The sequence below is a fragment of the Lepisosteus oculatus genome, chromosome 6 (genome assembly GCF_040954835.1).
Source record: "Lepisosteus oculatus isolate fLepOcu1 chromosome 6, fLepOcu1.hap2, whole genome shotgun sequence".
Lineage (NCBI taxonomy): Eukaryota > Metazoa > Chordata > Actinopteri > Semionotiformes > Lepisosteidae > Lepisosteus > Lepisosteus oculatus.
In genome coordinates, this window is record NC_090701.1 from 6036658 (window position 1) to 6058494 (window position 21837).

The following is a 21837-nucleotide window of genomic DNA, read 5'->3' on the forward strand; positions in this document are numbered from 1 at the left end:
TAGTTCAATTTAAGCTACAGAGGAGAAAAAAATAAATTGCCATCTAAGCACAGTGTAAACATATTTACTGAACGTAGTACGGGGGCTGTTTGGCATGCTATTTTATCGTGGTTCCAGTACTGCCGTTACAAGTAGTAGAGGCATCGAAGTGTAAAGCACTGATATGAAATCAGTTGACAGTGGTAACTTGCCCTACAGCCACTGAAGACATCAATATGACTCTCTCAAGGGAAACAACTTTTAAAGAGATTTACAGTACGTGCACACCCAAGCATAAAATATATGTGACATTATACTTGGCTCAAAAGTGATTTCCTTGTATATTACTTTTGTACTGTGCTTAACATTTTTAGTGTATATGTTGATGATGATATGTCATAGACTGATCCAATAAAAAAATACAACCGATCCCACAAGAAAAGGGTGGGTAGTGCTAAGAACCCATCTGCAAGAGGATATTAGAACAAAATGGGGTTTGGCTGTAGAGGCTTCTTCGGGTGTGAGGAACACCAGGTGAATAGGCACTAGCTCATCCTGCCGAAGCGTGGGGGTGGCTGCAATCTTCTCTTCCACCTGCTTAGGACTGGACGCTCCCCAGACTGGTACAGACCGCTGAATGAGAGTGAGGAAATATTGGGTTGGACCCCTTGAGGCTGTGCAGCTGACCCACACTACAATCGCTCAAGGAGCAGAGCTGCCCTGTTGAGTCACTGCAGAGAAGGGCACCGATTGCAGTCACTGTCTCCAAGAAACCACTTCCTGCCTTTGTTGCCTTTAGCTTCAGGGGAAAGGGTGCCTGGCTTCATTGCTAACAACTGTGGTTTCCTCAGAGCTTGTATTACAGGGTGTAGTTGGTAAAACTGCACTAAAGTGAAATATATCTCAAACATGCACTGAATCTCAGTGTGTCCTAACTAGGTGCAAAGAGAGCCAGGAGCCATTAAACCTCATTCATTGATTTCGTTTCTGAGGCATTTGTTTCTCAACGCTGTGGCCTACTTACTAGCGGAACATGACTAAACCACTGCTACTTTTTAATTTGGATTTAAAAAAATCCCCATTGCAAATACATTTTAATCAAAATGTGCTCACCGTTAATAGTTGTAGAAGACGAACTGCTAAGTGTTGTTCTGGAAATGAGCACAGAACAGCAATACATACAGCTGCACTCCTGAAAGGATGTTTTTTTTTGTGGAGAAGAGCCGCTATCGCCTCCACTGCAGTCATACCAGAGCTCACCAGATTAATTAGCAGTTTCAGCATTTGCACCCAGACTGTTGGGCATAAATGGTTTGAAAATATTGTGCACTCGGATGTCCACTAAAGTACATTTCAGTCTGTTTTAAAGCAAGGTTAAGGATTCAAAGCTATAAAGCAAACTAAAGTAAATGAATCATGAACGCTAACTGCTGTGATCCCTTCTGTTGAGTCACTGTGACTCCTGGTGTTACACTAGCCAGGTGCACAGAATCCAGAATCCCATTATGTGGCTGAGTGGACACTTGCGCATAAGAACACCACTGCACAAATAAGATTTCCGTACTGCAGGTTTGTGTAAAGTTGTTTTTTTAATAAATTAATGTCATTCAAAATACAGTGCCAAAGGAACAAGATGCAGCCGAACATGCTAGATGCTAGTAAGGTTTATCATGAAGCACCTGTGCTCATGTTAAGAACAGAGGAAGCCCCCTTTTACCCTTTGCTACTGCTAGTGGTTCCTGGGACGAATTCCAGAGCAACACCGGGGAGCTGCTCTTCTCCACAGACAGCAGCAAGATTCCTCAATAGTTCACTCACAGAAAAAAAGTAGTAATTAAAAAAAGAAAAACGATAGGTAAGGATATCTATACACAATCACACTACAGTAATGTCCGATATTAAATTAACAACAACAAAAACTAATACAAAATAGACCTGGTTATTTCCACACTAAAACTTTTTTTTAACAAATGAAAAATATATATTTATATATAGATATATTTCAGCAGCAGGAAAATAATGCATGAGCCCAAAATTTTCATAATAGAGAGAGTGGAGGCATGTATTGAAGAGACCCGCACTAAATAAAAGAACAAAAAAAAAAACAGGCCGGCAAATCCTATTGCAAATCCAGCAACATTTCGGAGTCCGAACTTTGTAAACTACCGGCTGTGTGGAAGACCTGTGTCCAATTAGACAGGCTAGAAGTTTAGATTACTCTTGAAGGAGGGCCTACTTCTGACTGAACCAGCAGCCACAAGGTCCCCGTTCCTAAATGCTGTTGCTGTTAAAGAAATAGATCTGCCCTTTATCAGTGGTGGGACAATAATGAGGTTTTGGTACGGTTGCCATCATCTTCCATGGAGTTCCCCATAAGTGCATTAAGTTATTCAGTTATTTAGATCACATTGTAGAAACAGTATAACACCCCTGTATTAATTATCAGAAGTAGCAACTGACATGTATATACAGGTAAACAGGCTTAATTCGTATTAGTCAGGACCATAACATTTAATATGAATTAGGTAAAATACGATTTATGCGCAGGAAGGTTTTTAAGACGACTGGCGCATAATACATACATCTGTACAACGTAAAATTCTTCATGTAAATGTACAATGAATGACCAAAGCACACAAGCTTCAAATTTGATTTTAAGCACATCATGTTACAATGTTATTGTTCTATTTTTTTTTTCAGTTTAACACTCTAATCACTGGACAATTTTGCACTTATCAAACAGGAAGAGTAAAAGCAGTCTCGTTTCAGCTCTGTAGCACAAACATCCCGACTTTATATAACATGTGAGTATATGTGATTACTTTCTTTCACAGAACACCTTTTCATAAGGTGAAAAACCAGTGTCTATGTATGAGTGACAGGGCGCAGTATGCAGTGGCTCATTACAGAGGGTCACATCTCCCCTTGCAGACAGATTCTCCCCCTCTAAACTCCTTCCTCTCAGAGCAACCTCAGGGACCAACAAATGTCGGTATATGTAATCAAGGTTATGGCTTGACCAATACAAGTAGTGTCACTTTACCTCTGCTGTGGTGTGATGAGAACAGAGTGCCATTTCTAAGACAAATGTGAACTGCACTGTGCTAAAAGATGAGGTCCTCCATCACCAGGAGAATTTCACACTGTCTAGCGTTCAAGGGAGGGCATCTATCGCCTTCTGTAAGAGTCTCTTGCACACTAAGCCCTGTATAGGTCAGAACGTGGAATATTTCAGTGGAGTACTTTCAGGCAGAAGAAAACACAGGGAAACATCTTGCTAACTGCAGAATAACCCAGACATCTATACAGCCCCAGAGGAAAAAAAAGAATAAGTGCATGTTACATATGAAAACAGACCAAATCTGCACAGTAACATTCCCATCAGGCAAGCAGAGAAGACAAAAAACGTATAACAAGGCTCCTACCATCCAGTGACTCTTAGAGCCAAAAGATCTGAATATAAGCAACTTGCTATAGCCTTTTGATATCTCGTTTTGTTTACTGCACAGGATGGTAGGAGAAATACGGTCGCATTCCAGAGTTTTCTTTTATTAGTGCTTTGGGGTTTATGCTTTCACTTTTGACGATATGAATTAAGAAATGACTTCCGTTACAACGTATGCGAGTTTTCTTTGAAGGAATGGGGGACTTGGCAAGTTATGAAGTGGTTTTAACAGGAAAGCAATCGAGACGCGTTTAGAGACCACGATGACACGACTTACACGTGTTTACCTATATATTCGAAGGGAATTAACGTGTTAATTTCTGTCTGAGACATTCCATTTAGTACTGCGTGTGAAGGGACAAGGCATGAGATAGGATGTGAGCGCGTGTGTGGGGGCTAGTTGTAAGAGGGGGGGCACACCGACTTCTCCGCACTGGTTTTTCAAATACTGCTTGAAACATCTGTCTCATTGAACATCCTGGATCGAGAACACCCCCTTCCTCGGAGACCAGTTCTGGGGTGCACGGTCCAGTCTGCGGGCTGAAAGCTATACATGGGGAAGGGACACCATCTCGCCGTCCATCTCGAACTCTTCAGCTCCGTCAGGGGAGAAGAGGTAGGTGGGGGGTTTCCAGGGGGACTCCTCCAAGCAGGAGGGATACAGTTTGCCCACGGCGCAGCGGAAGTCCTTGCCCAGGTCCCAGAGCACGCGCTCCGAGATCGGCTGCCGCAGGAACCAGCGGTCCAGCTCCGCGTCGTACTGGTAAATGGCGTAGCGGGCCCGCTCGTTCATGTGCGTCTCCCGCATGAAGATGCACAGGGAGTTCAGGATGACCACCGCCCTGACGCAGGGGTCGGAGTAGCGCTTGGCAGGGATGTTGGCGGCCGTTCGCCACTCGTTCTTGTTGACGTCGTAGATCTCCACCGTCACCGAGGAGCCGTCGACGGTGCTGGTGGGCAGGCGGATCCCCGAGTTGCTGACGACGTGCAGCCCCCCGATGTAGAAGATGAGGTCTCCGAAGCTGGCTGCCGAAGCGAAGCAGCGGCTGGTCTTGCGCGCGGCCATCTCCACCCAGGTGTCGGCCCGGGGAAAGTAGCAGTACATCAGGTTGTGGGTCATGATGTAAATGCAGTTGTGGGCCACCACCGAGGTGCTCCAGTTCCAGGCGTACGGCAGGGGGCTCACCATGGTCCACTCGTCCTTCTCGCAGTCGTAGCGCTCTACCGTCCGCCTGTTCAACTCGCCCCCCACATTGTCGCCACCGATTGCATAGATGTAGCCCTCGCAGAAGACCACCGAGGGCTTGATTCGGGCGCACAGCATGGGCGTCTTGGGCACCCAGGTGTTCTGCTGGGCGTCGAACCAGAAGAAGCTGTCCACCGACCGGAAGACGGCCTGCAGCTTGTTCGTCTTGCTGTGGTTGGCAATCGAGTTCTTCAGGGGGACCTGGCCCCCGGCGATGAAAACGTCATTGTCGGGGGTCACCAGGGTTCCCACTTTCTGGAGGTCCCCCGGCGGACTGCACAGCTTGTACACCTTCTCCGCCTGGGGGCTGTAGCAGACCGCCGTGTGCGAGGGACCCGCGCCGGGGCTGTCGCCGGGGGACTCGGTTGCCGCCTCGATGAAAATCAGCATCTCCTCCTTCGTCATGCCCAGACGAGGCTTGAAGAACTTGGGCATGGACTTGTAGAGGCCTTGGACCACCACGGATTTGTCGTTGGGCGGCAGGCCCTGGAACCAGGCCCGCTGCGTCACTTCGGAGAGGGCGTCGATGCGGATCTGGCTGAGCACCGACGACAGGTACTGGGAGCGCGACTCCATGTTGTACTCGAGCCACAGCATGGCCGCCTCCCGCACCGTCTCCTCCTTCTCCACGTTGAGATTGTCGCTGCTCAGCACGTCTATCAGCAGCTCGTGGGACAGCTGCAGGAAGGCCTCCTGGCGGTACACCACCGCAAACTTGTGCTCCACCATGCGCTTGGCACTCTGCTTGAGCTCGTTGCAGCTGAACAGGTCGCCAATGCTCAACATCCGCACGCAGTTCTCCGCGTTGATTTTTTTGACCAGGTACTCCCTGCATCGAAGCAGCACATCTTCCACCTGGGAGGCAGAGCGAGAAAAGATTTTAAAAAGTCAACAGTTTTATTTATTTTATTTGCAGTTAAGCAACCAGAATAGGGGAGAAGTGTGTTTTTGTAAAGCTTGCTACATAGCTTCTATCTCAAGCACTCTAGTAGGATGTTCCATGTCCCAGCACAGAACTCTCACCTTCTAAAGCATACCCCCAGCAAAGATTTGTAAGACCTTTTGTGTTTTTTTTAAATAAAAATTACTTTAATACAACATATTATGACTTAGGATGGGTCCCTCGAACAATTATTTTCATGCAATGACATTTTTGAATAAAAACAATCCAGCATGATATACATTACCTTGGGGATTACATGATAAAACAGCAGTTATGTAAAAATTACGAACAATATATATTACAAAGGACACTGATATTGTCCTATTTCACATGGTATAAGGTTAAACGTTCACTACAGTGAACTACATTCAGTGGAGGTATTTAAGAATGAAATCATCAGGGGTGGCATTAAATGTAACTCATCCCTTTGCCTTACACAAACATTGGCATTGAGGCTCACCTGTAAGAAGCAGGCCGTCTCGTACAGAGGCTCAACAGTGCTGTCGTTTATTGCCAGGTTACCTGTGTATGCATAGGTAATGATTATCTGAAGAGTGGCAGGGTCCACATTCCGCAGGTGAATATGAGTCTGTTTACTCTCACTGAGTCCGCTCATGAACATTGCCCTGTGGGAAGAACAGAAGATTTACCCTCACACTGCAGTCCGTGACACACATACCCCATGTTACCCACGTGCTTCCATGTCATGGAATGGTATCACTAAAAACTAGGAAGTTGTAAGTGGGTTACAACAGGTTTTAGTTGAAGATGAAAAATGTTCAAAAACGTTTGGTTCAATAGGAACTGATGTTACTCTTAGCAATGAATTTACCTTTCTCATTCGTTTTAAAAACACATTCTGTGATGGGTCCTGTGTACTGAAGCACTCGACTGTGATCAATATATGTTACTACTGAGCTCCGTCAACATGCAATAGTCAGAGGGTGACCAATTCTCTTCCGAGAGAGAGAGTCCAGCAGACACCTTAAAATGATCCATTATTAACCACTCAGATCAGCTGGAGAATTGGCAGAGAGTTTAACAAAGTAGTTTTGCATCTCTTGGAAAAAAAATGTAAATACTCTGCAGCCTTCCAGAACCAAAGCAGTCTGAAATTGACCTATAGGGAATAACTGATCTGTTAAATTGATCAAACACGTTATCGGTCTGAACTGGCTTTTAAAGGTGACCTACAAAATCGTTCGGACTGTGGTCTTCCAGGACAAAGCCTGGTCACCCAAATTTACTGTTGTGAAAGAAAAAGCTTCTCCCCAACCTTATGAAATGTATTTTCTACTTGGTATTTACCTTACATCAACAGCATTCAGAATATAATTCACCCAGAATTTACTGAAGCACTATAAAGATCAACTTAGTCTCAGCCCGCCCCACTCCCAGACCATCATTAATAGAGGAGCTAATGTCACAACTACAGATCACCTACATCTTCAGCCAACCTGTGTGGTATATACTACAGTCATTCCCAGCTTCTATATAGTCTCTGCAAAACTAGTTTTCTAGGTCAAATTTGGACTCATATAAGCATTCTGTATGTATGGGATGAAATAAATTCAAATGATGATTTTAGAACCAAAATGTGAATTTCACCTAATTGTGTTTAAAAATTGAGTTCATGTGCCATGATTGTACAGTATTGACTAAACTACCCACTCACCCCTATCTCCAGTTACATGGATACCACAAACTATGCTTCATTCTCCCACTTTTTAACACCCAAAATCCAGCGGACAACAAGGGACTGATACCTCCTTAAATGTACATCCCGGTTTGCTAACTGCTGTCTTTGTCGTAGACCATTTCATAGACTTATTTTCAAGTGTGCAATGTCACATCACCTGTGAATGCAAACCAGCAGTCTGGCTGGTCGCTTTGGTCGTCTGATGCTTCACATTTGGATGCCCATTGACATGTGATACTTCCTGCCTTGCAATTTATAAAATGGAGGTACTTGCCCATAATCAAGCCTACTCAACTAAGACATATCTTCTTTCTCTACAGAGAGCACTGTGGAGCAAATTGGTTTTATTACAAGGGACTTGTCATTCATTATTTTATGGTGGTGGGGTAATCTTTAAAAGAAGCATTTTATTCTGATAATGTTACTTTTAGACAGCACAAATAGATTTATAATTATAAACTTGATTCAACACCCAAGAAAGCCTACTGCCAGTTTAGTACCAACCACTTTCACCAAATGAAAGATCTACAGCTTTTCCCTTTTTGCTGGGACTGTCTCTGGAATAACAAAATGGTTCTTTAAAGCCATTTTTCCCCACAGAATAAGCTGGATAGAGTTGTTCAAAAGGCATAACAAAAATCATAGAGACAGAACTGGATTTATAGAGTTCATCCACCACGCAACTTGGTAAATAAACACCTAAACAATCTGCTCTCACATCAGGGATATACGCGGCAAAATCACACAGAAATGAAAAGGAAATACTATCACTCACCTGAAATAGGAGCTGCATGTCGCCAGGACCATTTTATGACAAGGAAATTCAGTGCCCTCCACGATTAGCACAACGTCAGTCAGCAATTTCTGCTCGTAGAAGAATTTAAGCTGCTCCAGCAGGGAGACAGCGTACTCCGTATTGACTGGCCTCCGCTCAGTGAGGTCTGACATGATTGTATCCCATGAATCACGCCCAGTCTGAGCCACGCAGCAAGAGAGCAAAACAAACAAAAAAAACAACAACAACAAGAGAAGCAGAACACAAGCTCAGGAACTCGGCGTCAAAAAAAAAGAGCAAGCCTCTGGGCGCTGCTGATCAACGTGTCCAAGAAACGCCGATGAAGGCGATGTTCTTTGTTTCCTAAGCCAGTTCAATCAGCAACCTCCTTTAGGATTCAGAGCCAGTTCCCAGGTCATTCCACATTGATCGGGTAACTTAAGTCTTTCCCCCAGGGACGTCGGAAGGGAGCCTGCGGAGACTCGTGTGGAGTCTGGGAATGACACAGCACATTACTGGGGACTTGAGGTAGTCAGGTGGCAGTGTCCTCAGGGGCAGCTACATCAGTGTGGGCCGGCTCCAGTGCCTAGGAGAGAACACCACCCCAGTTAAAACAGCCCTCGCACACACCGATCAAGAGACATCCTTCTCTTGCTAGTAAAGCAGGCCTCGTTTTCTTTAAAACCGAAAAACCCTGGCTGTGCTTGCCGTCTACAAGCGCAACTCAAGACTTAAACTAGAATTAGCGTTTCCAGGTGAGTAATGTAACACTGCAGTGGCAGAAGTGAACCGGCTGACATTCAGATCAATTTTACTAGTAAATGTTAATTCCACGCGGATGAGTACAAAGAGGGAACAAATTCGGCAGGTGGGTTTATTCCGGAAGGGAGGGACGTGAGTTTACAATCCTGCTCGCATCCCTGAAGGCCCAAACAGCTAGACCGCTGCGTTTCTTCATTCTGCTGTCCAGGGTGGAACTGGCCTGCACTGCAGTCAGCACAATCTCTTACTTCTCTAGTGACAAGATTTGCAACCTAGTAACAAGACTACACCTCCCCCCCCCCAAGTTATTTAATATTGTTTTTTTATAGTTTAAATAGCTTTTTAAAAGGATGACAAGAAAGGGGGAAGGCCACTTCATCTACTGCTGGTGTGCTGCCTGCACCTGGAGACACAGTAGTACAGGGGAGGTGAGAAATGACTTTACTGTGTTAAGGGGGAGACTTTAGCAGGCCAGACTGTATAAACCCAGGAGACTGCATATTTAATTCCAACATGCAGTGATGTGAGGGGAAGGTTGGGGCTAAAGATCATGATCATTTCTGTTCTGCATTTACTATGAGCTTAACAATCAAGCAAGCAATTCTAACAGGAAACTTGAATGTCATATAACAAGACTCCCTGATTTATATTTCCCTAAAAATTGAATATTTCACTGATCAAAACTCCAATGTTGACTGAACACAGTCGAAAGCTAGTGACGAGAAGTTGTCTTGTGAATACCTGCCCTATGAAGCTCAAATGAAATATATGTGAAAATACTGTGCACAATTTACAAGGACAATGCAGTTTCTCATTTAATGAAAACTTAAAACTAAGTTGGGAAAATGTGAAATCTGTCAAGGTTCCACAAATCCAGCAAAATCTTGAGCTCTTAAAAATACGTAGAGAAAACTAAACACAGAGGGTCTCCCAAAATTATGATTTTGGTTTTAAAAAAAAAAACTATCACCGACACTCGACATTGCTGGAAACACGCATGTGTCAAGATGCATCTGGAGGGCAACTAACATGCGCCAGAAACCCATCGGACAAGAGAAACGGAGCCGCCAACAGACTGAGCTCTTCGCCAGCAGGCTGAACCAGCTTCCCTCCATGGCATCGGTCCCACAGAGAGCCTGGGGGGACGGACACTTTCAAGTGCAAGGGAGGGAAGCACCTGCACAGACAACAGAAAACAGGCAGTCGCAGCTCTCAACTCGGTGTCTGACTGCATTTTATCAGCTGTGTCAGCTTACACAGGGTGAATCAAGGAAAGATGATGTGGCTGTCATGCGATTCGGCATAAACACATTCCTGGGTAAAACCTACATTAAGCACTGCAAAGCTCTCGAGTCTCAGGAAGGACAACTCATCTCAAATGTTTTGAAGCTACGCACGCTTGCAAAGTGGCGTGTGTGAAGAAAACGATAACTCTTTCATGTCTGAAAGAAATGACTTATGAGCATTTACAGAAGATACGCTCCATTTTGAACATGGGATTAGTACATTTTAACGAGAAATTATGATTATTAAAAATAACTCATGTTCAAAGCATATCCAGCAGATGCCGATTATTAAGCATAAAGTATTCTTCAGTATCTGCAAATAACACTGCTGCTTTGTTATCCAAATTATGAAACTAAACTGTTCAAGCACAACAGAGTCAACAGTTTCTATGGGCGACCCAGCACTAGTGAATCACTGCAGCATACTGTGCATTACTCACAGAAGAACACGAGCAGCCTGTGGAACTGCAGGAGTGAGGACACGGCGTGGGCTGTAGAGCCCTGCACTGTTCTCAACACGCAGACACAATGGTGCAAGAATGTGTAATGTTACTGCAAAGAGCACCTGAAATAAGACTTCAAAACAAAAACGGGGCAGGAATTAGACATTACAGAAAGAGTCAACGGCCTTGCCACTTTATCAAAACTCATGCACACTCCAAATGGGGGGAGATTACTGAACCGAGGCAGACTGAAACGACAGGGACCTTGGTGTGAAAACCATAGCCAGACACTTGCCTTTCTCCAGGCTAGGAAGGGAAGACACAGGCCATGATCAAACCACCCTGGTGTTCAATGCCTGGTTCAATCACAGAAAAGATCAGCCTTTTCTCACCTCACCTTAACAGCTAGCAACAGGAAAGCAGCAGCATGACTTTAACCGGAGATGCCTGTAGCACACAAAAAAAGTATCCACCTCAAGCAGCTCAATGGCTAAACGCCGATGATCAGTGGACAGTTTGGAGCGGATTATCAAGACAACAGCATTACAAATCTCTGCCACCTCTTTCTCTGACTTTGGGTGGTTAGGTGTGAAGCGGACGGTGAGGTCTTCATCTTTCCCATGCTGCAATACAAGCTACGGTTCTATAAGACAAGATGAGCAAGGCGCCCTTCCAAACTGGTGTGTGTGAAGAAAACAAAATGGCTGTTTCATATTTGCCTGTAACTGGTAATATTTACAAAGACAGAAACTAAATAATAAGCTAATATAAACTACTCTATTTAATTTCCATACAAAATACTGACCAAAACAGTACTTACAAAACGGAATTAAATATCAAGACAATTCTGGGTGTCCATCAAAGATAAAATTCTTACTGTACAAGACTCCTCTCTGACTTTCTCTGATAAGCTTCAATTCTGTGTCTGTATCTCCCCCCAGCTCCACTGTAAGATAACTGTCTCACATGCTTTTCTATAATCTTCTCAGTGAAAGAAGCTACAATCTAAAAATCCATTTTACTGCAAGATTGCGTTGTAAGTAAAATGTTATGTTTTCCTTAAACCTTTTACATGAGGGCTACACAGCAGCCACCTAGAAAAGTAAAGCATTTTAGTGCTTCCCAGAGTGTTGTGGTAGTGCGCATCAAGCTACCCAGCCATGTCGTTGAACCTGATACCCTGGCTTCTTTCAAGAAAGGGCTGGAGGAGATCGTTCCATCTACTTACTACCTAACAGGCTATACAGACCAAATGGCTTTTATCGGCTTTCGTTTGTTCAACATTCTACACAAATGACTCGTATTATTGCAAAGAATAAAACAAGAAAACCAAGTTAAAATGTTCATGTCGGATTAACGTGTCTGTCTCCCGCTGTACCTAATTATGAAAGGGCATATTTTAAGACCACCAGAAGGAAAGGTTAATAAAAGGTAATTAGACCTGTGGGATAAGTAACTGTCTGCAATGAAAAATATAGGCTGAACACACTCACACCTGAAGAAGACGACAAACTGTTTCTTTATTCTGCTCCTCGGAGTGGAATTAACCTTTACTAGTTCCATTGCAGGCCACACAGACTGACGCAGCTTGTACTCGAACATCTTCAAATACAAACATAGCACTGCATTTGTAAAGAGGGAACTGATCTTCTTACAATCATGTGGATCGTGATTTAATACAAGCTACCTACTGAAAAGGACAAGTCTACACAAAGCGTACATTGCTGACAACTGCGGTAATGGTGTCGGTTGGGATGTTACATAGTTTGGCGTTCTCCCCCGCAGCAAAAAATGCACTTATTTCATTTAATTCTTCAATTTTAGAAAACACTTCTTTTAATAATCAAATCCCTAATGTTAAACAGTTACAGGTATAGAGTCCTCAAATTTCAGAGACGTAGCAGTGATAAACCAAATTGTGACAGCAGCTTGGGAAAGTAAAACCTTTCCATCTACTTGTATCCTGAGGCAACAGCAACGTTTGGAGCCTTTATTTATCAAATAAAGCATTCACTGTGGCACCAGGCGAGAAGCCAATTAGTCAATGGGGCAGAATTACAGCAAAGTCACTTTGGGGACTGCACTGTATTTTGGGGATACAACAAATAAGAACCTTGAGTTTAAATGCGCATTTAAAATAACCTACACTCTTTACTGCAATGACATAACAACATTTGCCATTTTAAGTTAACAGCCTGGACATCACTGCATTCCAGCTATTTGTACTGCAAGATTTGCTTTATTAACCAGCTCCCAGTATATCAGCGTTGTGAGAGAACAATCAAGATCCTGCAAACACCTCTGCACTGAACTGAAGGAAGTTTAAGAGATCTTACCGAAAGACTAATGTATATTCAAAGCTTCAGTGCCAGGACAGCACCCTTAATAGTGATTTTGTCAGGTTTTAGGGTTAAATGGAACGAAGCGATCTTAAACATGTATACCTTAAACAATCTTAAACTTAGTATACCTGTCATTATCTGTAAGTAGCTGCAGGAGCAACAGCATCTATACAGTCTTACCTGCCTGTTTGTGTGTTCAGAAAGTGTGACTGACTCAGACAGGGGCGGTAAGACGATCTCCCAAAGACACATCCTAACACTAAAATGTTCTGTCTTCTCATCAGACATTGATGACATTTTTAACAGCACAGGAAAACGCAAGTACTAGAGTATCCTGCAATACTTCAATACTTCACGCGTTCCCTACACCCGAGCCGAGTTCAACTCCAGGAGCTGGACACCTCCGCGCTTTGCCAAGCGTGGGCTGCATTAAAAAAAAAAAAGAAGGAAAAAAATGGAAGCTGAAAAACTAATAACTGATCAGTTGCCTGACATGACGCGTTCCGGCGACGTTTCAGGAAAAGGGGGAATCGCTGCGGGCAAACAGGAGGCCCATCGGAGATGCGTTTTCCACCCACCGGCACGGTCCCCCGACAGCGGGCTGCGGATGACGGTCTCGCCACATCCCTCCGTTGCGGGACGCTTCCGGTGAAACGAGAGAGACGGTACCCCAGTGCCCACGCAATGCGGGCCGCAATGGCGATCAAGTACGGCTCACACACGCCAAAAACGAGGGAGGAGGAGGAGGAGGGGGGGGGCGACTCCCGGCCAGTCGAGGATGAGCAGATCCACCCCGGCGCGGCGGCGGCTAACGGCTGGTCCTCACGGCGCCCATGTGCGAGCTGTGCCCGGCGGGGGGGGGGACGGACGGACGGACGCCACACGCCAAACAACAAAACGGTTTTTTCTCTACACAGTGTTGCGCGCCGGGGCGCTGTGGGAGCTCCAGTTGAAATCAACGCGGTGTTATGTAGGGCTGCCTCTCTGTTTTTGACTCTCTTCTTGTCCGTGTGTGTGTGTGTGTTTGAGAGAGGGGGGGGGAGAGAGAGAGAGAGAGTGTGCGTGCGTCTCACTTTTCCAACCGGGTCTGTCTGCGCATCGCCCCGGGGCGACAGCCACACCGCGCCACCCAGCGCGGCGGCCGCTCTCCCGGCTAGGCCACATGTGTCACCCACGGCGGCGGCGGCGGCGGCGACGAGAAAACTTCACTTTTCCGCCACCATAGCTCACCCACCCTCGCAGGAGAAACACGCACTCAACGCCCCCCCCCCCTCTCCGCGTCCAGCCCGGGTCTTCCCTCCGGAATCCATAAAATTATACCAGTAATAGCCGGAGTATAGAGACCCCCTCCTCCTGCTCCCCTCCCGACCCGCCAAGCGCCGGTCTCCAGCCCGGGCCTCCTGGCTGCAGTCGCCTTACCTCGCTCCTGCCCCGCGGAAAGGTCATCGGGGAGCCTCTGCCGGGTCCCGCCGCCTCCGCCCGTCTCTCCGCCGGCGGCGATCGCAGGGTCTGTGGGTGGGGATGGGGAGGAGGAGGAGGAGGAGGAGGAGGAGGAGGAGGGGGGGGGGGACACACGACTCTTCCCTCCTGCCCCGCAGATGCACAGGATTTTTACACCCACAGAGATCTCCCGGCACTGCCTAGCGAGCTACCCATCCGCCGCTCTCCCTCCTCGTCGCCCCCCTGTCCGTCTCAATTCATCTCGGCATTTCAGCCGCCGATCTGCAAAAGTCCAGCTCCAGCCTTGGCCAAGGCGCAGCTCCTCTCGCGTCCCCACTCGTGTCTCAGCTGGCGCAAAGCGTCCCCCTGCTCCTCTCCCTCTGCACCTACGTGTGTGTGTGTGTCCGCGCTGCGCTCCCGTTGTTGTTGTATTTCCAGTTTAACGCCGCTCTTCCCCCGGCCGTCAGAGACACTCGGGGCTCCGGAAGCCGAATTCACACAAATACAGTCCAGCGGCACGGAGCCCCTGCAGGCCAGCGCATGCGCCCTGCCGCCCCACGCAAAGGCCAAATGAGGATACTGGGCATGCGCCCAGCAGGCGGCGTGCCGTCTCGCTCTTCCGGAGGGCGGGCCTGCCCCCTGCTGGCAGGAAGATGACACTGCCAGTTTTGTTTTTCACGTCTCCTTTTTTTTTGTGCGCAGTGTCCGCAGTAGGAGCAGCAGAGCACAAAGCCCAACATCATAACGAAACCAAAGCTAATTTTTAAGAGAACCGCTACTACCCAGACGCCCTCATGCAGTTCAGGCCGCCCCGGTATTGTCATGATAAAAAAGGGCATTTTTTTTCACAGTATTTATTTTAAAAGGTGACAGCAAACTACGAATTGCATACCTCTTTTTGTGTTTTAACGCCTTACGGTTTAGTTTTTTTAATCACAATGAAGCAAAATCATGCCGAGGAAGAGAGGTCTGGAAGAGTACAGCCAGGAAAAGAGTTTTTGTTTTCCGTTCAAAACTCAACCTACAGTAGGCGAAGTGTGCTGTTGATGACAGGAAAGAGAAGGATCTGTCGAAGCTACGAACAAGTTTTTTTTTTAAGTTTTCAAAGGTACAAACAAGTCTGCAATTATACAACCTCTAGAAAGATGGCGATGATAGCCCCCAAAACAATAATTAACAATTCTCTGGGTTTTTCATTCTTAAGTTTTCCAGGAAAGCCCGCCGCAAGACAGATCGGGGGAAGTTTGACATCGTTTGACATGTAATTAGGGGAGAATTTCAGGAAAACTTGATTCTACAAGCCCGGACTGAACTTTAATCAGGGCACTAAAGACATACAGTACTAAAAGACCTAGTAAATAATAATAATAATAATAAATAATAAGTGTTCTATATAAAATAAACACCCAAAGATAGTATTCCCGAAACTACATATCTTATTATAGCAGCACTACAGCTGACCAAATTATACAGATCATATAATAAAGTAGTACGCTGTTACTTTTTTGACTCATGAAGTTAGATCAATCTAGCTGTTGTTGTTTTTTTCTGTTACAATAGCAAGTCGTTTCACACAGTTGTATGCATGTGAATGTCGGATTAAGGACAAGAAGACGAGGACACCTGTTTGAATGCGGACTAATTAGCTAACAATTATCGGAGCGTTGCTACTTTATAAAGATGGTGTGGAGGGAGGTGACCGAGAGAGAATTTTATACTCTCCAGGGTTTGGTGCACTGTTCTGAGTTCTACACTGAATTTAATTGTCACATTCACAGTTGATTGAGGTTCGTAAGTATTTCTCTGTTTTACCCCCCAAAAGTTTGGTTTGTTGGCTATCTCCTGAAAACGTCGATTCTTGTAATTCGCTGTTCTTATATCATTATTAGGGGTGATTTAACCGGAAAGAGCTCTGTATCGTTATTCTTCTGGTAGAAGAATCTAGGACGATTCGTGAGCGTTGAGTGGTTGGTTGTATTAACCGATAAAGCTTAGTTTCCATACTTGGTATGGGGTTTTACCTCTCTCGGGTAAAAAAAAAACTTTCGTCTACTTTAAAATCCTGTCCTGCCACGCACGACTTCTACGAAACTAATCTATTCACGCAGTTCTTTTATTCATGCATTTTCTGAAATACGTGGAGATGGTGCATTTTCCCCTTATGGTATAAAATGTTGAAGATGGCTTTTGAAACTGGGATTGCGAGAGTGTAAAAATTTAAACGTTGTGGGGGGGAATGAAGGAAGTTTACCTGCACGGTGTTTTTTCCCGTCCACAGTATCTTTGCGTGTCTAGTATCCTGTGCTGTGTGTGTCTCTTGGAGCACGAAGGAAAAGATGGAAGGTAATGTTCCTTTTAAACATCTCTTCTCTCACAACCAGTGGTAGCTATCATGTAGTAGATTCGCAGTGAACTTTGCGTTCACCAGGTTGGACTTGACCGTCTGTTAACCAAGGCCGTTTTGCTAACTCGTTGCTTTTTGTACCAAGTGGGAATCGAGTTAATTTTTTCCCCAATATTTCTCCCGTTGCTTGCAGAAATGAATAATCCTCAGCATCCTTCATCGGGAAGTGGGCAACCACATCAGCATCCGGTAAATCACACAAGACCGTTTTTCTATGTACAACCACCTTCTCAACCCTATTTTTTATACCAATGGCACATGAACAATCCTTTTGGTCAATATGGCTTCCATGGATCAGGTATGTCAAGAGCTTCACCGCCTCTGTGCTTTCCTGCTGCCTCCTTTTAGGTATGTTAAACTTTTGAGTGTTGCTTGTAATTCGCAGGCTTCCCGTTTGGGCGTCCCTATCTGCCTCCTTATCCATACATGCAGTATCCAGGATATGTTGTCCCACAGGCACCAATGCAGCCAATGGACTACAGGAGAATGTTTAACCCTCACTTTCCTTCCACTGGGGCCTATGATGTAAGGTTTCGCTACCACCAAACGCGCATGAGGAGGGAAACTGCCACCTCGGAGGTTCAGACTGATCCTAGTGAAGCTGTGAATAAACTTATCGAAAGTCTGGGCAAAATGGGGGCTTGCCATCCTGCTAGTGAAAAGGAGCTGGATTCTGGGATAGCCTCCCAGAACTCTGGGACATTTGTGCCGGGGGATGAGCAGAAACAAGTGGCACAGAACGAGGGAAAGGAACCTCAGCCGCAGAGGAGCGTCCCCAAAAAAGTGAGATCGGGAGACAAGCCCTTGTCTTCGCCAGTGAAAGTGTTCAGTGAACCCGCCGCCGCCGCCGCCGCTGCTGCTGCTGCGTATGACGTGGAGTCTAACCAAAGGAGGCTGGAAGACTTGGCTCGCCAGGAAGGTTGGTCAGTCAGTTCCTGTGAGGGTGTGCTACCACTGGATAGCTCCTCAGTTCACGAAGAAAATGTGGGGCCGAAAGCGCAATGCTCAGATGAATCTGAGCCCCAGGTCAACGTGGCCTTCCCGGAGAAATTCACTGATGGCTCAGGCAGCAGAAACCGGGAAAACCAAGGTACTCGATGTGGCAGAAACAAATCTGACAAATTGACCGGGCTGGATCCTCAGCCGGGAGCTGTGCAGGGCTGTGATGTGGCTTCAAAACAAGGTGGTGACACCACTTGGCCTCTGGCTGAGCCGTTGCCATCGAACCTTCCCCCTTCCAACTGGTTGGCTCACGAGGGTGCTGAACAAGCTCATGAAGTGGTCACCAAGATGGCCTCCCCAGCTGACAAAAAGAAGAGTGTGGAAAGGCAAGTCCCTGGTAGCGAGGATCTGCAGTACAATAACTCAAAACAGTCTTGCGGTGCACCTGCTCCATCGGAAGAGCTGCAGAAAGATAATCCTCTTTGGTACATAGATTCAGCGGCCTCATTTATTCCCCCTTCAAGTTATCTGTCTACATTTGGGAATTCCTACTATTATAGCTACTATCCACAGATTGCCCAGGAGCGGCAGAGTGTTCTTAGTCCTTCTTTGGATGAGCTTTCCTCCAGGGATGAAATGTTCTCGACTGATTTGGAAGATATTGATTTAATGCCTGGCCATGTGTATGCAGGGGGGAGACTGGGTCACGTGGCAAATGAGGTGCAAGAACGTCTTGGGGAAGAGATTCAAAACAGTTTATTACATGAAGAAGAGTGCCCGGTGTGTCCAAAAATGAAAACCTGTGCAACCTGTGGCTCAAGTTTATCCAAAGAAACAAAAAAATCCAAAGTCTCTGCATCGGGAAACACGGAATACACGGAGACGGAGGACACGTACGAAGAGCTCGTCGAAGAGGAGAAAGGTGAGGTGTCGAAAAAGGGCAGAGAGTTGAGAAAAGCTGCAAGTATGAAAAAGCCCCCTCACCCGAAGAGACCATCCCAGCCTTGCAGTGCTGCTAGACCGCTCCCCAAGCAAAAATCCAGAAAAGGCTGTTGCGGTGATAACGAGGACTCTACTTGTCATGAGCATCAAGGGAAAGAATATCCTGAGGAGAGTGAGTGTTGTGAGGAGCACAAGACTGCGTCCAAAGCCGAAAAACATAAAGGTCAGGAAACGAAGAATGTCCACCTTAAACGCCAAACGGGTAAGTCATGAGATCCGGAAAGCTTTGTTTTATATTATTTTCCACAGTAAATTTATTCATATCTGACTTTATTTCCTGCCAAGTTAGAATCTTTACAGTTGTACTGATTAGGTTGAGGGGGGTCTTTTTTTTTTTTTTTAACAGTTCTGATATTTATTCCTGCAGAGAAGCCTTGGAGAGAAGGCACAGTGACATCTGATCAGGAGAGTTGGGAGAGTTATGGCGCCAAACCAAGATCAAAGCAATGGAAACCATATCCTTCACGAGGACGAGATCAAGGTACTTGAGATTATTGCATTTCACCCCAAGTTCAGTATTTGAATGCTTAGATCTTTTTAGTAACCCAAATTGGTTGGGAACAACTTGAGCCTGCCCTCATGTATTCATTATTGTAGAAGGTTAGGGGAGTTAAAAATGACACCCTTCTTTCGGAACCCACACCTTTCCAGAGAGACCTCCACGTAAAAGGGCTTCATACAAGGCATTTGTGTACCAGAAGCCCAGGAGAAATGATTGTGATGACAATGAAGATGGAGATCTTCCAAGGGTCCAAAGAGGCAGAGGTATGCTGCACTCTTATAGAAGATATTCTTCCATTTTCGAGTTGACTTGCTTATGCAAAACCATCCCTCACAGGATGTAGTAGAACCTTAACGTAGTTCTTTCCCAAGTTGTAATCTTCCCTACTGTTACATCTGTTAAGCATTTGCCTCGTCTCTTGTTCTGAAATTAGTATTTAATAATATCCCCCCTAAATTGCTTCTTTTATAGAAGTGGGAGGGGTATGCTGGTACATTTTGAATGCACTGAATAGTGTGGGGAAAATGGCTTGTGGCAATTGATTCTTATGTAATTCTTCTTAATGTTTTTTTCCTTTCCAATATCTATAGGCTCCACCAAGAGAAGAGGCACAAGATACTGAAAATCGGGCACTGCATACTTAAACACTGTTCCACATAACCTAAAATGTACACAAAGCACGTATAATAAAATTAATGAACACGTTTTTGCTTTAGAACGAATTTAAAGGCAGCAGAGAACAGCTTGCTGCAAGAGCTGCGTTTGCACTGCTCACTGAAACCATGTTGGAGTAGTCCTTCAACCCAATTCTTGCTCGACACCATTCTCCCTGAGCATGGCCTTAACAATTGCCGCTCCTCAAGGAACCAACTTGGTTCTGGAACTAAACCAATTCAATTCTACCCCAGCTCCTCAAGGGACAAACCCTTTGATCTTAAGACTTGGCATGCATTCATCTTCCCTTCTTAGGCTTCAAAGTCAATGTTTCTGCAATTGTAAGGCAGTGCACTCATGGAGAGTGGTTTCCAGAATGAGGTTTTGGGCAGTGGAAACGCAGCTCATTGCATTGGAGAGAGAAAGTAAAGAACAATGAACCTTGTTAGTCTGTTGGACTGGCAAGTGTGAAGTGTCTTGTTCATGACTTTTTATTATAGTGCAGATATTTTAAACATTGCAATGTAATGTTGACATATGGAATCATGTACTGCACAGTGTTGTTGTGTCATTAAATCTTTGCATTGCACTTTAAATCTATGTAGCTTTTGGTTGGTTTTTTTTCTTCAATCCCTTGGTCTGTGGTCTTGCATCTTTCCAGTTTGAATTTCACTGGAAAGCACACGGTGTTTTCCAGTGAAATTCAAACTGGAAAGCTGTTTCTTGGATGTTCAATAGCCTTTGTGCATTAGATTGAGCCACCAAAACCATTTCTAAATTTCTTACATCTCAATTCATCTTGGTGAGGACAAAAGTGTAACTTGGAGTAAGATGTTGGCTCCTCCTATTCAAAGTCTCCTTTATTAATCCCGGTTCTTTGGTTCCTATCTGCTTTTTTTTTAAGCAGATTTGCCAACTTTCTATTTAATAGAGATGCCATAATGCTGTTTATTTATCATTAAGAGACATTTGAAAGTCAAGGGCTAGTAGCATATGGCCACACCTGTGTGTTGGTACTTCATGCTTTGTGCCAGATTATAGAGGTCTTCCTCATTCCTTTCAAAACACTTGGCTCTTGACTCAAGAGGACTTGGCTCCACTGCTGTAAGGTTCACTTGAGAGGACTTGATCCAGAGTCCAACATGTAGGTTGTATGAAATCAAGAAAATGTTATACAGGGCATATTCTTTCCTTTGTGTTTGCGGTCTTAATATTAATTAGGAGTGACATTCATCAAGTTAAATTACCTCTCCATAGAAACCCAACCAAATCTCTTGCCAATATATTTAATGCTTATGCAGTAGTCAAAGTCAGTCCAGTATTTTTAAATTGACATTCAAAGCATTTAATATGCAAAATCCATATACTGTACTGTTATGGTTCTAAAAATGTCAAGATCAGATAGAAAACTGCAATACTATAATATACGTAGAGGTCAAAATAATTGAATAAGCTTGTGTTGTATCTTTCCTTTCCTTTCCGGCTACAAGTTGTATAGAAAGCAATTGATTGTGTATATGTAGAAAACTATAATTTTATGTGTAGCAGCTATCATGATGGCTTTCACAACTCCACCACAGTTCTTGGGTACAGGATTTTAAGGGATGCCTTTTGAAGGGTGTTGGTGTGTAGTCTCCAAGTTGGCTTTCACTGGGTTCTCTGGTTAATGCCCACAATTCAAAGATGTGTTGTATAGGTTAATTGGTTTCACAGAGCCCCCTTGCTGGGTGCCCTATAATGGACAGATATGAAATCCCAGGTGAATCCTGCCTTGTGTCTTATCTACTGGATAAGCCTACAGACCACCGTGACCCTTTATGGACTAAGATGTATTGAAGATGGATAATAGTGTTAAGTTATTGTGGTATCCAGGAGGTAGTTTAGGAAGCAGGCATTCCGGGCAATGAAGTCCAAGTCTGAAGCTGTATCAGCATGTGTAGGAGCCACAGCTGAAGAAGGCTCCACAGCCAAAA

General features: G+C 45.0%; 2 protein-coding genes across 4 annotated transcripts; one reads left to right on the top strand and one right to left on the bottom strand.

The window, feature by feature from the left end:
• Positions 1-1549: 1549 nt before the first annotated feature.
• kbtbd2 (kelch repeat and BTB (POZ) domain containing 2) lies at positions 1550-14976 on the bottom strand. Of its 2 annotated transcripts, none has more exons than XM_069190926.1 (4): positions 14340-14976; positions 8088-8673; positions 6074-6239; positions 1550-5525 (listed from the first exon to the last, which is right to left on the bottom strand). In XM_069190926.1, the coding sequence occupies exons 2-4, from the start codon at positions 8258-8260 to the stop codon at positions 3972-3974; spliced, it is 1893 nt and encodes a 630-aa protein (XP_069047027.1). In that variant the 5' UTR covers positions 8261-8673; positions 14340-14976; the 3' UTR covers positions 1550-3971. The 2 variants fall into 2 exon arrangements, with proteins under 2 accessions (XP_069047027.1, XP_069047028.1); XM_069190927.1 differs by lacking the exon at positions 14340-14976 and adding an exon at positions 13499-13585.
• A 162-nt stretch (positions 14977-15138) lies between these two features.
• buc (bucky ball) lies at positions 15139-20464 on the top strand. 2 transcript variants are annotated; one of them, XM_069190925.1, is made up of 7 exons: positions 15139-15468; positions 16639-16703; positions 16898-17062; positions 17150-18910; positions 19076-19189; positions 19360-19473; positions 19801-20464. In XM_069190925.1, the coding sequence occupies exons 1-7, from the start codon at positions 15299-15301 to the stop codon at positions 19830-19832; spliced, it is 2421 nt and encodes an 806-aa protein (XP_069047026.1). In that variant the 5' UTR covers positions 15139-15298; the 3' UTR covers positions 19833-20464. The 2 variants fall into 2 exon arrangements, with proteins under 2 accessions (XP_069047026.1, XP_015210126.2); XM_015354640.2 differs by lacking the exon at positions 15139-15468 and adding an exon at positions 16039-16147.
• The last annotated feature ends 1373 nt before the right edge of the window (positions 20465-21837 follow it).

Bases quoted from the DNA above. Each gene is read 5' to 3' on its own strand.
- kbtbd2 (XM_069190926.1), bottom strand. From the start codon at position 8,260: ATGTCAGACCTCACTGAGCGGAGGCCAGTCAATACGGAGTACGCTGTC. The intron at 6,240-8,087 runs GTGAGTGATAGT...TTCTTCCCACAG, and splicing joins ACATGCAGCTCCTATTTCAG to GGCAATGTTCATGAGCGGAC. The intron at 5,526-6,073 runs GTGAGCCTCAAT...TCTGCCTCCCAG, and splicing joins AGACGGCCTGCTTCTTACAG to GTGGAAGATGTGCTGCTTCG.
- buc (XM_069190925.1), top strand. From the start codon at position 15,299: ATGAAGCAAAATCATGCCGAGGAAGAGAGGTCTGGAAGAGTACAGCCA. The intron at 15,469-16,638 runs GTACAAACAAGT...TCCCGTCCACAG, and splicing joins TTTTTTTTAAGTTTTCAAAG to TATCTTTGCGTGTCTAGTAT. The intron at 19,474-19,800 runs GTATGCTGCACT...CAATATCTATAG, and splicing joins AAGGGTCCAAAGAGGCAGAG to GCTCCACCAAGAGAAGAGGC.